Source organism: Apus apus, chromosome Z, assembly GCF_020740795.1.
Source record: "Apus apus isolate bApuApu2 chromosome Z, bApuApu2.pri.cur, whole genome shotgun sequence".
NCBI lineage: Eukaryota > Metazoa > Chordata > Aves > Apodiformes > Apodidae > Apus > Apus apus.
The window spans coordinates 51,293,944-51,307,723 of record NC_067312.1 but is presented as its reverse complement, the minus strand read 5'-3'; the positions used below and the strand labels follow the sequence as shown (position 1 = coordinate 51,307,723).

The window sequence follows — 13,780 nt, the reverse complement described above, 5'->3', positions numbered from 1 at the left end:
AATGGGCAAATTTAGAGGGATTTTTTTGGGTTAAGCTCAAATTAAAAAATACTGGAAATGCCTTCCTTTGTAACAGCCATCTCTTTTTGCATTTTTAGTATGAATATTTAAAATTAGGAATACAGATTAAAAATACAATTATAATGCAGTCATAAAAACACAATCATTCCTGGATCCATCTGTGACTGACAGATGACTTCTGAGTGTTAAGTGCTTGCAATCAGATGGCAGATGGTGCAGTCTATAAAGGTCACTTGGGTCTTCAACAAAACTGCTGTTGTTAATTGAACACTGTGAAAGCTGTTTTGCAGAACAATGCCATTTGAGTAATAGAAATATAGTGCATGTACCCTGTTGAAATATGTGCCATATTTAGCTCTGTCAAAAGAGGTGTATATATATGATGTAATCAGCTGTCTTTGTGGAAATGCCTGTGTAGAGTTGTTTCCCATGTTCTTGTCAAGCCTGGGAACTGATGACTGATGACAGAACTGATTCCCTGTCTCCCTCCAGCTCGAGACATTTCTACTGCTTCAGCTGTGTGGGTTTCTGGGTTTTTTTGCAGTATGGTTTACTGTAGCCACAGGAGGACAGAAGCACATTGTGCATGGTCACTAGTCATTGTACATGACACTCAAGGTAAAATATTGCTGGTAGCAGTAGTTTAGTTCAGCTCTGTTGGAGAGTTTGCAGCATGTACGAAGATGAAGTATGGCGGTGCATGCTCTTGGTGTAAAAGTAATTGAATTAATCTTTAATTATTACCTGTGGTAATGAATCATAGTAATTATATTAGTATAAAATGTAATTTTGTGTGTGTGTGTGTTTTTGTCTACTTACATGTTTAAAGACTAGCACATTCTCATTGCTTCCCTTCTGGCTAGTTTTCCTTTTGCACTTTTGCAACTTGAACTTTCCTGACAAGGGGGAAATATTATCCTAATAGTTCATTATATTGGTTATTTTTTCTCTGTGACATTATAGTGAATAAGTAATAACTGATTAGCAAGCTCTCATTTAGAATGCTAATGAATTTTTGAGAGAGAGAACCAGCTCATAAAAAGGAAAAGCTTTCAAACTAATAGGATGTCATTGCATACAATAACTTACGGTTTGATGATTGCACACTGGATTTAGGGTTTTGCTGTAGTCTGTAGCTCTGGATTCTGTTCTGGCTTTTCTTTTAACTTAGAATGTGTGCTTGGACAAGTCAGTTTATTGTTCTTAATCTTCATTAAGAATCTACATAAGAAATTTTATAGCGCTGCCCAGGATTATTAAATAATCTAGTGTTTACCATGTGGTGTTTTGCCATAGGAAATTGTTGATCCTAAAACATCACTAGATTTTAAAAGGAGTGGGAGAGTTGTGTGGGAAGCAGCAGCACCCAAGCATTAAATAGTTACTCATACAGTAAGAAAAATTTGTTACATTTGTTTTAAGTTTTAAACCAGTCTCTTACTGGAAGGAATTGGAAGGATTATACATGGAGAAAACAGCAGCCATACAGCTTAATGATACAGAAGCTTTCTCAGAAGCATTAATTGTTTGTTACTAGCTGTATTATCATATTCTTGCATTGATTTGTTATAAAATATCTTGTGATTGATGTGTCTCTGAAACTTGAAACAATCAATCCTAAGATAGTTAGAAAGGCAATGCTAACGTAAGAAGAGAGGAACAGCTTAAAGATTGTATTGGTCTTCAGTAACCAAGAAGAAATGAATTATGGTCTTCCTATTTTGTTCTTTGATCAGTGCTACTTTTCAATCTGACTTAGTAACTGACACGCATTCAGTGGTCCTTAGCTATTGTAATGTACAGTCTTTATACTAAATAATGCATGCAAATGCTTTCATTTTTCATTCTGGACCTTGTAATTTAGTAAATGATCTATGTATTTAAAATGTTACTACTTTTTTTTTTTTTTTTTTTCCTCTGGCATTGTCTGCATGTGCAAGGTGGTGAAGCTGTTTACTTTTTCACTTTCTGGAAAGATGAGAGTATTCATGTGTCAACAGCATGCCCTGGCAGCCAAAAGGGCCAGCCATGTCCTGGGGTGCATCAAGCTCAGCACAACCAGCTGGTCGAGGGAGGTGATTGTCCCACTCTGCACAGCACTGGTGTGGCCCCAGCTCGAGGACTGTGTGCAGTTTTGGGCACCTCAGTATAAGAACAACATCTGGCTACAGGAATGTGTCCAGAGGAGGGAAGCCGAGAAGGGGAAAGGTCTCCAGGGCAAGAATTGGGAGGAGCGGCTGAGGTCACTTGTTGTGTTCAGCTTGGAGAAGAGAAGGCTGAGGGGAGACCTCAGGGGTGGTAGCGGAGGGGAGTGTACTGATCTCTGTGGTGACCAGTGATAGAGCATGAGAAAATGGAATGAAGCTATGCCAGGGGATGTTCAGATTGGACATTAGGAAAACGTTCTTTTCTGTGAGAGTGGTGGGTCACTGGAGTAGCCTCTCCAGGGAAGCCGTCACAGCACCAACAGTGTCAGAGTTCAGTGAGTGCCTGGACAATGCTTTTAGTAGTATGGTTTAGTTTTAGGTAGTCCTGTGAGGAGTGGGAAGTTGGACTCAATGATCCTTACAGGTCCCTTCCAATTTGACATATTCTGTGATTCTGTGTGCTCTTTCTATACTGCCCATACTAGAATGTTTTTTCGTTTCTACATTTTAGGTGCCTTATCAGGAGCCAGAGAAAGCTGGGAGTATGATTCAGGAGCAAGAGACCTTCAGAGTCCAGACCTCCAGAGTAATTTTCCACTACAAAAGGTGTTGGAGTATGGGGGAAGCAATGTGACTCATCAGGCTGCTCTGCAAAGACTTCTAGCTCAGGCCTCAGATTTTAGCAGCTCTGTTGGAGGAAGCTATTTAGAACTTGCCGACACTGTAAGTGCGTTTTGCCTCTGCCTTTAAGTTGTGTAGAAATTTTTCCTGTTTTGTTTTTTTGTGTTTGTTTGTTTGTTTGTTTGTTTGTTTGTTTTTCTTTCAAAAGAAGCATACAAATTCCAGCCTTAGGGCCTTTGAGCCTTCATGGAAACAGTTGCCTTTCATTTGCCAGAAAAGCGATTTTAGCAGTTGATAGGTGTACATTACGTAGAGCTGGTTTTCATCAAACAGGGTAGGAGTCTGTAAGAGTCACACTGAAGTTCTTAATTTATACAACCTAACAGAATAGGAGTTCTGTCTGAAAACTATCTATCAATTGATTTTTGTAAGCATTGTGTCAGATTGTACAGAAGTGTTGTGCAGAAGTTTTTTTCCCATGTTATTTCATTATTGCCCACTAAATGTTTGTTGTTTTTTTTTTAAAACCCTTGGAATGCTAGTACTGTGCTTTTTTATTTCTACAGGCAAGAACAGTTCTTTTTAAAAATACATGTAACTGCTGAAGGAGCAGGACACTATTTTTTCCTCTACCAACAGTGTATTGGGATCAAGTTTGTGTTTTTATTTTAAGGCAGACAGGTTATGAAAGCCTAGTCATTTTGTAGCATGATTGTGATTTATGTTGCACAGGAGTTTAAATAAAGAAGTAAAAGATACTAAAATGAAAGCAAAAGGTTTCTCATTTTTAATATGGCTACTTAATGACACACTGGACTTTGATGAAATGGACTCCTAGTTCATAGTATCATAGGATAATTCAAATTGTAAGACAATCTCAGGAGATTGTCTAGGCCAACACCCTGCTGACTTTCTATCTAATGGCAGTGATTGCAGGCAACAGAGGAAAATCAACTTCTTTAAGCTGTATTATTTGAAAGAAAATCATGAAAACATTCTGAAGGGTTTTCAAAAGCCTTTTAAGTTCTGTTTACGTTCCTGAACATGAGCTGATACAGGACCTAAAGTTTCCATATGCTGAGTAAAAAGAGATATTAAACTTATCTAGGGCAGAAAAGAGTTCAAGGAAGTTGACAGTTCCTTAAAGGAATTGTGTCCTCATTTTCCCTGGGAAGGATAGTAAGGGGTCAACTGCGATAAATCATAAACTATTTTTTAAAAAAAATCATAAATCTTGAAGCTTCTTAGGAGCAGTATAGCTGTGCAAAAGGAGTGGCTTGTATACTTTTGTTTCTGGAGTAGGAACTGTGAGTTGCGGTGTCCTTTTTGGATCTGGCATTGATTCAAGTTTCAAGATGGGCATGTACTAATACATTCTCTGTCTATGCTCCTGGATGGTTCCAGAAATGGGTAACCTGTTGTATGTTTGCAAATACTAAGTCAGAGGTGTACAGTGTTATTCAAGAATGTACAATGTGAAGGCTACTGCATTGCTATGACATGTAGATATCTTAGAAATAAAAATGCTGAAAACTCATGAGAAATAAAAGTCCCTATATTTTATGGCTTTCTGTTTATTTCCAGCTCTAAATTCCTTCTGTGCTTACAAAAGGTGCCTGATCTTTGTTTTAACAAGCATCTGTTTGTATGTAGATGAACACAATAGCATCTCTGTTTGACTCTGACTGCACATTAGTGGCATGGTTCTTATATAAATTTTTGCTTTGGCTTTATTAAAATGGAAAGAGAAAGGAATGGGAGAAAACTGAGAGAATTATTTACTTTTGCTTTTCAAGTTTTTTAATAGAGGGGCATGCTTACTGCAGTCTGAAGTAAGACTTTTGAAGGAAATAAACATAGCCTTCTTAGAGCTGTGATTTGATATGGGTACTTTCTTCACTGTTTCTCAGGTTGTTTTAGCTAACTGCATTTGCCACAATGACAAATTGAGCCGCTCCCTTGCATTCATTTTCAGAAATGATAAATCTCAGCTTTCACATTTTTATATGTTGAATCCAGGGAACTTTTCCAGTTGTGCACAAGGAGCTGAGCAGACTCCTTTGTTCTGTAACCAGGATTACTTCTAGCAAACTGGTGGAGGTTTAATAACTGCATTCCTTCCCTTCAGGAGTTGATCATATTTCTTTTTGTAAAGCCATGCAATAGGAGAAAGATTTAAAAACAGTCTCTGTGTAGACATTTCTCTCTGGAACTTTAAATGCTCCCAAAGTTAACCAGAGATGTTTGTCTTCTTCAGAACACTTAGGAAAAAGCAGAGCAGAGCCTTTCTGTGCCATCATGCCCACAGGTGAATTTTTCCTGGCAGCCTCTCCCAAATGCATCTACACAGGTCATATGGACACTCTTGAAAGTCATGTTTTTGACATTTCTTTGTAGATGTTTAGACTCAGAGATCTAACAAAGTAACTATTGTACAGGTGAATGTAAATCAGTTAGGTGCTTTCTACTTAGAAGTTGTGATTGTTTTTTCCCTCGGCACCTTGAAGTGCTTTTCCCTATTGGAGTGTCAATTCTTGTTATTAATTTCCTGTTTTTCTTTCTGACAACCTTCTTTTGATTTTAAACTGTGCAGTGAGGCTAAAGACAACCCTGTGGTGACTATGTACTTTTACAGCAGAAATTATACTGCTCAGTCAATACAGAGCATCTCCACACTGCCCTTCACATTTAGGTTTTCCATTTGCAACAGCTAAATGAGCATAAGACAGCTTAGTGTTTATAAAGTGAATATTTTTAATGTATTTTTTAAATCCTGTGAACATACAGTTCTGCAGAGCTTTCTAAAAACATAGTACCTGCTCTGAGGCATTATTCCTATTCCTTCACAGGAGCGATGCAATTAAAAAAAAAAAACTGTTTGAAATGTAAACATTAATACTCAGTTCGTAGGTTTTTGTCTGTTCTTTTCATGTCATTTTTGCTATGTTTTGGGTTATTAACACATGTTCAGATTTAGCTTTTGTTTTATTAGAATAATTTATTCTGTAGCCCTCATAGGGTGTGTAACTCTGTTTTTCAGATTGATATTTTTACATCTAAGTATTAATAGTGTTTCTCTTTATAGTTCACCTTGGTGCCAGTATTTATGACTAACATATTGAGCTCTAACATGACCTGTCACCACTTACTATACCTGTTCATGCCAATAAGGTAAATGCGACACCAAACATCTCTGATGGGCGTACTTGTTTGTTTTCCAACTGTAATAATTTACGAGCTTAGTTTGTATTGCATTGGCATGTAAATAATTTAATTATTCTTCATGCATAGAAAATAATTCAAAGGATTTCTTTTTGCATGTGCATGTTTGAGAGTTGTTTTTGGTTTGTACTTGAATCTTCAAAGTTGGAGAAGGATTACTAATGTGGATAACTGTAGTGAAACAGACAACTAGTTAGGTTTCAGATCTGTTCATTTTCTAGGCAGCCATGCACTCAAGAGGGATAGCACTCTGTTGTAGGTGCTGAAGTGTTGCTGTTTTCTGGAAACGGTGCACAGGGCAGCATCTCAATATGATAGACACATTTCACATTAGAATTCCACTGAAGTTTAATAAGCTGAAGCAATGAGGTTTGGATATATTTAATTCCCTTTCCATGTTCTCCTCTAAACGTGATTAAAATAGAATAGATTAACTTGTAATTAAAAAAAAAAAATAGTAGAATATGTACATATAAATTAACACATGTCACTGTGCCTACTGTTTCTGTTGTGCTAATTCAGTGTTGTCACAAGTAGCTATATTTACATAGGTAAAAGTGATTGGGATTGCATCATTTTTTTGTTACTCTCCAGTCCCTGCACTGGTGTGATCCAGGATCCTTTTAATCTCTGATACTTCCTTCCAAAGACACTCCTGCTATATTGGAAGCTCTTAGACTATACCTTCCTTCGCAGAGCTCTTCTGGTTGAAAACATTTAGAAAGATTTTATGAGGGTATGGTTGACTTGCAGAGGGAAAGAGTGAAGCTCTGTTTTTGACAGTAGAGTATGGTGGGATTTCTTAATGACGACTTGCTTTTAGAAGGCTGTGTTGCTATTTCAATCTCAAAGCAGCCATGCAAGTGCTACAGATGTGATTGCTCTTATTGACTCAGAGGGAAGGGGATATTTACAGTGTTCCCAGCATCATTTCTCGCAGCATCTCGTTGTTCTGGCCAGCAACTAAGCAGACATAATCCAGCTTTATCTTGTGCAGGGCCATCAATGCAAGATGAATGTGTCCATTGGTAGCAGAGCATTGGTGCAGATAGCTCCACCTGCCAAGTCTGCACATACTTTTCATCTTTAGAGTAGCTGATTTTGGATGTTGCCATCAAAATAAAGTAGAAAGCGAATGTAACAAGTTTCTTAATGCCTCTTCTTGTAACTACTTTGGTATATGCTTTTCCTTAGCTATCGCTGCCTGATTTGCATGCGTGGGTACCTCACATGGAGATACTAAAGACTTTGTTAAGTTTGGGAAAGGACTGTTTTGATCATGGGTGTGTGTGACAGGCTGTGTTTTCTGTACATCAGAATTGAGGTGACTAAACAGAATTTAGTTCTGACTGTGGAGTCTCTGTGCCAAATGCAGATATCATCTCTGTTTGATACACAACCCAGAAGTTTATGAAATACGAAGGCATACTGGAAATATTCATAGCAAAGAAATATGCAGTTGTATTAGCATTGGTTTCTCAGTGTGATCACTAGCAGCTGAGAACTTAATGTCTTTGTCTTAGGAAGTGTCATGTTCTCTGAAGATAGGTATTCTTACTGTGATACCTTTTCATTAGTCATATTCAGTGGATGTTTGCATTGCTAATTTTTCCTCCTGAAGAGCATTGAGCTGCAAGTTATGACAGAATGAGTGCTCTGAGAAAGCTATTCTTTTTAGTTGACACAGTTTAGTCTGAGTGATAATATTCCAGAAGTCACTCCTGCATTTTTCAGGGACAGGTTGCTTTTCCTTTCCCATCTAGATTATCTTCTTCATAATGAGGCAAACCTAACTTGCTGTTGTCTCTTTATATTAATAGATTTTGGGTTTAAAAGAACACACTTAGTATTATCATTGTGTTTACATTTATGTCAGACAGTAATGCAGCTGGTTCTAGATAACGGCTTGACACAGCTCCAGTGAGCTGTTTAATCCTGAGTCACAATAACCACTTGTGTGCTCTGAGATGCATGTAAATGTAAGTTAAGTGATCTGCATGTAAATACTGTACTGCTGTCATGTTATTGAGCATATAATGATTTCTTGCAATGCCTTAATGTTATAAAATGTACTTAGTATTCTAGCAAGAGAATATTACAGAGACGCTTGGTAGTTGGCATATATTCACAGATCACATTCTGTGATTAAATTAAAAATCTTGTATTTATTCTCTTTGTCCAGCCCTTTCTCCATACTTCAGACAATTTGACAATACATCACTTATTCTGTTATTTCATACCTTATATCCCAGTTTGGCTGTAAGACAACCAGCTGATATTTCTGGTGTCCTTTGCTGTGTGACTAGCAGGGGATGTGGCTGTGTAACCAACAGTCTTTCCTTACAAAGACTGATATGACCAGATTATCTACAGGTAGCAGATGTCTGCTTGTTCATCTTCTGTCTGTAAGTTTTTATTTGGCTTGAGTCACTATAGTGTTAGAGTCTTTAGAGAGTAAAAATTATACTGCTTAAAAACTCCCTACCACTAACCCTTCCCAAAAGCTGTGAACCTTGTATATGTACTGTAATTTTTTTAAGCTACATTTGTGGATCATTTTAATGAAGCCAGTAAATGTGCATATTTAAATTTGCATCTTAAAAACAGGAAGGATTGTTCAATTGCCAAAGAAAGCAAAAATACTTTTGTAGAGGGTGGGGGGGAAAAGGGCTAGGTATACTCTTACATCTATCCTAAATATAAACCTTTTTTTTTTCTATTTAATTTATAGACATCAACTGTATTGTGAAAGGTAATTCCATGGTTGGTTTGTAGGCTACTTTTGTTCTGTTAATGAGAACGTACTTTAAAGTGTCTCTTTTAATTTCTAAAGCCTGTATGGTTTTATGACTCAGTACTATTACTATGTCCTTTTCTGGTGAAGTCTTGCCCTTTTTATTCTCCTTCCTTTCTCCAAATCTTCTCTGCTTTTTAATTAGGCTTCTTTATTCCTTGGTTTTGGAAGCTCTGCTCCTTCAGCTTCCCTACATCTTGCCTTATAGACAGGGAAATTTGGCCCCAAAGTATCAGGTATCCTGTGCTGTCAAGTTACATCTTTTTGGATGGGAGACAGCAATGCCTTTCTATTCCCTCTTCATGGGGCTAGTGTGGATAAGAAACACTTAGATTCTGTGTATTTCAAGTAATTTACTCAGTGCTGTAGCCGTTTCTTGGGATATGTCAGTTATTTTTTCACAGATTGATTTTTCCCAAGTTATTTTCTTGGGGAGTCTGTTCTGTATTCAGGAATCACTGCATACTGTTACAGAAATCATGGGAGCTGGGTCTTTTCCTCTCCTCCACTTGTCACCATTTTGTTTTCTGTGTCCTACATGCAACTTGTATTGCAATTTCTTTTTCATGCCACTGAAACCTGTTACTGTAAAAATGTAGCCTAATGATTCCTTCAGCTGGAACCTCAGTAAGTAGGAAGGCCTGAAGTTGAGAAATATTGTAGTGGTGGGGGCAGGAGATCCTGCTCTTTGTAAAAGATTTGTGCCCAAGGTAACCTTGCCTTTTGTGCCTTTACTTCCAAACTAGGCTTAATTTTGATTCTACCAGGCTAAAAATAGAATCTGAGAATTCCATTAAAGGAAGAACTGATTATTGGAATATAGATTCAAGAGGCCTGGCTTGTCAGAAATCAGACACAATGGCAGTTTTGTCTGACAGACATTTTTTATGTTTAGGGATATGGGAAGCTCTGTACTGTTTCTTTGATTTCAAGCCAGCATTATAATGGAATTTGTTTATCTGAAGCAGGCATAAGGTGTAACAAGATTACTCATCGTGTTTATACAATCCTGGCTTCCATAGCCCTCTAGTAGTGCTCCGTTATTAATTTTTTCTCTTGTAAATTAAAATGGACATTATGGATTTGGTCTGCCAGGACTCATCTATTTTATATGAAATGTAGTTTTACTGTCTTTTGAACTTATTCAATCATAACAGGCTAGAGGTGAGCAAAAGGCAGGTAACAAACTTTCTTCAAAATTCCCTTTGGTACCATATATGTTGAGGTTTGGGGTTTTTTTGAATTCTGTTACTATTTCCATCTGCTGACAATGCTATGCATGTCAGCTCAGGGCACATTTGTTCACGCAGTCTTTTAATAGATCCTTTTGACTGAGGTTTTTAATTGGAAATTTTCTGTGACAGTTGAATAATATTTCTTACAAGCATATAACATAGGTGAAGTGCACAGAATGATGGGTTTTGACCCAACAATGCCCTTGTAATTGGATGATTGGGGACTGGCATGTGGCAATTGGGTGCTATGGTAAAGAGGTTCTTAATAAGTGTGTGTAAGTAGATGTTTTGAAGGTCTACAGCTGAAGTTTCAGAACTTATGCTTTAATTGAGTTGCAGGGAATTTGTCTTATCCCCTCCCCCTCCTTGCGTAGAAACTTTATGCATTCCCTTTTGTTTGCTTTTCTTAAGGGAGTGCTGGCTCCAGAACAAGTGTGCAGATCTGTTTACTTTTTCAAACTTCTTTTTTTTTTCCCCAGTTGTCTGAAATGAAGAACAATTCTTCTGGTATGTTAGGTCAGCACCACTGCACACAACTAGCTATACAGAGTATAGTATTAATATGATTACTTCACTTGGCAGTTGTAAGCTGAGCCTGAGGCCCAGGATTAGTCTGTTGAAGCAACATTAACCTTCTAGATTCTAGTGTGTCAGAAAGATTACTGTGTAGATTGTGACACAGGCTCTTCTGTCTTACGAGGTTTTTTTGCCTGTTCTCTGGGTGTGAACTGTTGACCTGACACAGTTGGCAGTTGGCAATGCTGAGCTTCAGTGAATCCTCATTTACTAAAAAGATGAGAAGACTTATTCCCCCTCCCCTTCTGCACACACACAAAACTTTTATGTTATGGTCTCATGCTATATAGAAATGTTGATGATAAAGTGAAAAAAAATAACCTCAGTGCACAGTTGAAAATGTGTGACACTTAAGTGCTTTTGCAGTTCAGTGCTTGTTCAGCTATAATGGAGTAATCAACCATTTTCCTGCCAGCCAAGCGAGATGAGGCAGGGTTTTCATAGAAGCATGTCAGTGCCATGGTTAAGTTCATCAAGATGCTCCTGCTCTGTTCAGTTGTTCCCTATCACACTAACGTCTGGGACATTTACCTGAGGCAGTGCAGGATGCTGCCACTGTTCAAACTCTTCATGTTTTGGGTTTTTTAAAACTAATGTATGGTTGTCAGCACAGCTGTTTTGCAGAAGTATTTTGGTGCCAATGCAGTGAAAATTGGAGGTGAGTATTTCTGCATAGGCGCTCCCTTGCGCTTGCTATTTCTACTTTTAGTGAAGAACTGTTTCAGCATGATTGCTTCATTTTGGGCCAGAAAACGGCATTACCACTTCTCAGCTGGGAAACAAGTTATGATGATGGCTATGTTGCAGTACATTGGTAAACTACACTTTTCATTATGGTAGGAAGCAGTCAGAATAAACTTTAAGTTTTAGGAAGGGCAGTGTCTGTTCTATGAAGAGTTCATAATGAAATAAGAACACCACTGATGTACCCAAGTGGGGTTTATGCATTTAAGATAAGTAGCCATCTGTAATTTCCTACACTGAGTTTTGTATTACTTCACCTACTTGAAGCTATAATTTTAGGGAAATAACTGGAGAAGACAACACTGAATCTTTCTACCTTTTGAATTTTTGAAGATATTATAAGTTTAATCTAATTTTTACATGAATATTGATTATCTGGTATACATTATAGAAAAGGAAGGAAAAGCCTTTGTTTCTGTAGCACCTACAGGAGTGCCAGGTGTTTCTTAATAATGATGAAACATTTATTTGCTCTGGTTTAGTCGGTTGATAGACCCTTACCTGAAAGTAAATACTAGAAGTAAGGGACTCTCAAGAAAGTCAGAGATACCAAAAAATGCTGAAACAGGGTTAATTGCTGTCCCTTCCACTGTGAAATGAAACTGCTAGGAAGGCTGAAGTGGAAATGAGTGAGGCAGAGGTATGACAGTCCTGGAGATTACGATGAGAAACTTGAATGTAGGAAGATGTGTAGGAAAAAAGTCAGACACTTGCCTGCCATTTGCTAGAATTTGTCTGATTGAAAATGTTTCAGATGAAGCATTTCAGCAAATCCAAAATTTCAGATACTTACATATGCATACATAGATATGTACATTTATATAGATAAGTGTGTGTACACACATGTATACAGTGAAGGTATATATATGTGTATACTTGATTGTGTATGTCAAATATATATATAAAGATCACATGGACTACATACTACATATACACAAGTATGTATATATACCTGTGTATATAAATACATGTAGTCAGAAGGTATTCATCAGTTCATCTGCTAAACAGAAGAGATCTTGGCCACAGATGGCAAAATGGGATGCTTGGCTAGGTGGCGGTGAAGTGTCCAAATACAGTTCTGTTGTAAACTTGGGGCCAGGATCCCTCCTCTTTTTTGGGTCACTGTGGGTACTTACTGTGTGGTGACTGATCCACGTCAGGGAGTTAAGTGTTAAATATGCCAGTGGTAATGGAAGTCAGACTGGAGAGAAATGTTAGAATTAGGGAAAATAATTACAGACGGACCACAGATAGATGTCTTGGTAGAGTTCAAGAGTGAAAGAGAAGCAAGCAGCTTATGAATTGGGTTGCTGAAAGTGCAGAGACAAAATCATGACTGTGAAGTGAGAACTGGAAGTGAGAGTGTGTGAAGGACAACATAGAAAGCCAAGAGAGTTTACAGGTAAGGAGAGAATGTAAAGGAGGAAGTCTCACTGTCAGGGACTGGGAAAAACAGAAGAGAATTAGCAGGAGAGTCCTGGCAAATCTTTCTTATGCAAGTGAGATTTTTTTTTTTAAAGAGATTCACAACTGATAAACTTAATGGAGTACAAGTTCTGATAAAGTAAAGAAGTTGGTATGTTAAAGATAGGATTAATCCACAGGCATGTTACTAAGAGTGTTCCCATTTTTAGTGCAATAAGTATGCAAAACCACAGGCTGTGTCTAGAGAAGTTAAATCACAATGGCTACCAAGATTCTAGAGGCTGGAAGTTAAATGAGTGAATTTGCCATGTGGTTAATAACCAGGGGAATGCATGACTGAACTAAGGGAATGCTGGACAATAAAGGGAAGCTATGCAGAAGTATGGTGGAATGAAGTGTAGTTTATAGAATGGCATTGTTTGTGTGTTTTTAAGCAAGGAGCAAATGAACATTGGTGATACTTAGGCAGCTGCAACATGAAAAGAGCGTAGAAATTGCTACTGTCTCTCCCTGTTGTCCTCACAGGCCAGTCTCTAATGTGAACATGTTGACTGCCTGCTCCTTTTCCTGTCTGGGCCTGATGCTAAGGCTCTGCGGGGTCAGAGGGAATAAAAATTAATGTGATGGCTTTGGATGAAATGACAGAAAATGAGAGGGGCTGTTTGACAGGTCAGTGAGTGGCTTCATGGTGTGATATACTGGAGGATGGAAAAGGGATCGAATATGAACTCCCAAGGAGACTGGTCAGGTCAAGGACATGACTTTTTAAGTGGATTAAGTATTTGAGGAAGGATGAACAGGTGAGAGTAGCTAATTGAAGTGCTATTTGGAAATTACATTATTCTAGACATGTTATCTGTTTTAGACTAATCAAGATGATGTGATTGAAAGCAAGAAGTTTGCTTGTGTTCTCTTCAGAGAAAGTGCTTCATTCTTCAGGATAAGGTTACTTGCAATTGTTTCAAATCAGTTAGATTTTTTTTTCTCCACCGAGG

At 37.8% G+C, this 13,780-nt stretch overlaps 1 protein-coding gene across 3 annotated transcripts in view; it reads left to right on the top strand.

Annotated features, from left to right (window-relative positions):
- The window catches only part of MCC (MCC regulator of WNT signaling pathway), a 211,012-nt gene that overhangs the window by 30,265 nt on the left and 166,967 nt on the right, over nt 1–13,780 (top strand). For all 3 annotated transcript variants that reach the window (XM_051641985.1, XM_051641981.1, XM_051641982.1), the window contains one exon: nt 2,680–2,891. In XM_051641985.1, coding sequence (XP_051497945.1) covers nt 2,680–2,891 — 212 coding nt within the window. The remainder of the gene's footprint in view (nt 1–2,679; nt 2,892–13,780) is intronic.